General features: G+C 56.7%; 1 protein-coding gene across 1 annotated transcript in view; it reads right to left on the bottom strand.

The window, feature by feature from the left end:
* Nucleotides 1–786: 786 nt before the first annotated feature.
* The window catches only part of TNFRSF13C (tumor necrosis factor receptor superfamily, member 13C), a 2,971-nt gene continuing 2,315 nt past the window's right edge, over nucleotides 787–1,442 (bottom strand). The window contains exon 4 of the mRNA XM_009874863.1: nucleotides 787–1,109. Coding sequence (XP_009873165.1) covers nucleotides 787–1,109 — 323 coding nt within the window. The remainder of the gene's footprint in view (nucleotides 1,110–1,442) is intronic.

Raw genomic sequence — 1,442 nt, 5'->3', positions numbered from 1 at the left:
CCTGCTTTGACTGATTGCAGGTCAGAGCAAAGACATTTTTTTCCCTGCTCTTCCCTCCCTCGCTCCCTGCTCAGGAAGACAGACTTGTTTTCTGTCGCTGGGGTACCTGGCTGGGGAGGGGATTCCCACGGGTGTTGGTGGACGCCTGCCACCGCATGAGAACATCCAGAAAGAGGAGAGACCTGGATATTACGGCATGCAGAAGACAGGGGAGGGGCAGGACTGTGAATAGAGCAGATGCTGGATGTGCCTTGCTCCATATGGCCCCAAGCCTCCTTTTATTGAGGTCAGTAGCAAAAATTGAGCTAATGGCAGTGGCGTGGGATTTTGTCCTAATGTAACTCCCTGCTTCTCTCTACATCTTCCTTTCCCCTTCCACTTTCTGCTACTCCAGCCCCATGTTCCCAGGCATTGACCATCCCGCAGCAGACCTGTCCTGGCACAATGGCAGTCTCACAAGTGGCACAGCAGCCCTCACCATGCCCTGTCTTTGCTGGCTGCATCTCTGCCTCCTCCTGACAGTGCAGCTGTGGCAGATGTAGGCAATTCGGCATAACTCGACGTGATCTCCTTCGGCTTCCTCCAAGTGCTTAGAGGGATAACTTGGGACTTGGCACAAATGGGAACGTGGAAAAGGGCAGTCATCTTAAAAGGATGATCTTGCTTGAGGCAAAATCCAGTCCTCAGACAGCTCACATCTGTTCAAGGCTTTTCCTGCCCCAGAGACGGGCTCTGGGTGTCCACAGGGAGCAGCTGGAGTGCTCCAGCCCTGTTCAGCCCCCACCCTTAGACTGTCTCCTCTGCGATGCAGTTCTGGGTGGTTTTGGTGGTGACCAGGGCTGTGGCCCCCAGCTCGGTGGCAGGCAGCGGGAAGACATGGTCGCGCTCCTCGTGTCGGGGATACATGGTGGAGAGCAGGACAATGTCACCATCGGTATCGTCCCGGCAGCACGGTCTCCACTTTTCCCCGACTTTCCCAGGTGGCCCTGGCGTCTTCAGGCCTCCATTGAGACGTGGGCATGAGGCCAGAGCCAGGGTGGCATCTCTCTCCAGCATGTCAGGGTCCTGGCAGCCTGGGCTGCGCAGGGGGCTGGTGATGTCTGTGTTTGCTGGGATGGGGCAAGAAAAAGGGGTTATGGGCCTCACAAAGTGGGGCCAGGAGGGTCCCAGGGAAAAGTTCCCATCCCTGGGGACACACGGGAGGAAGATGGACCTGGAGCAGGAGGAGCCTACAAGGTCCTCACCACACCTCTCCTGCTGCTGATCTTCTCCTGCTTCTAACTGATGGGTTCCGCCCTCCAAAATAACCCCAACAAACCAAACAATAGGGAAAGGCAGAAACTTGCACTTGCACTTTGAGCCCTCTCACTAAACCCTGCTGGCAGCAGAGCAGCCCAGCCCTTGGCGGCTTGCCCTCTCCGACCGCCTCCTGCTTCACAATA

The sequence above is a fragment of the Apaloderma vittatum genome, unplaced genomic scaffold (assembly GCF_000703405.1).
Source record: "Apaloderma vittatum isolate BGI_N311 unplaced genomic scaffold, ASM70340v1 scaffold25038, whole genome shotgun sequence".
Lineage (NCBI taxonomy): Eukaryota > Metazoa > Chordata > Aves > Trogoniformes > Trogonidae > Apaloderma > Apaloderma vittatum.
Note: the sequence above shows the minus strand (reverse complement) of the source record. Positions and strands in the feature narration are given on the sequence as shown.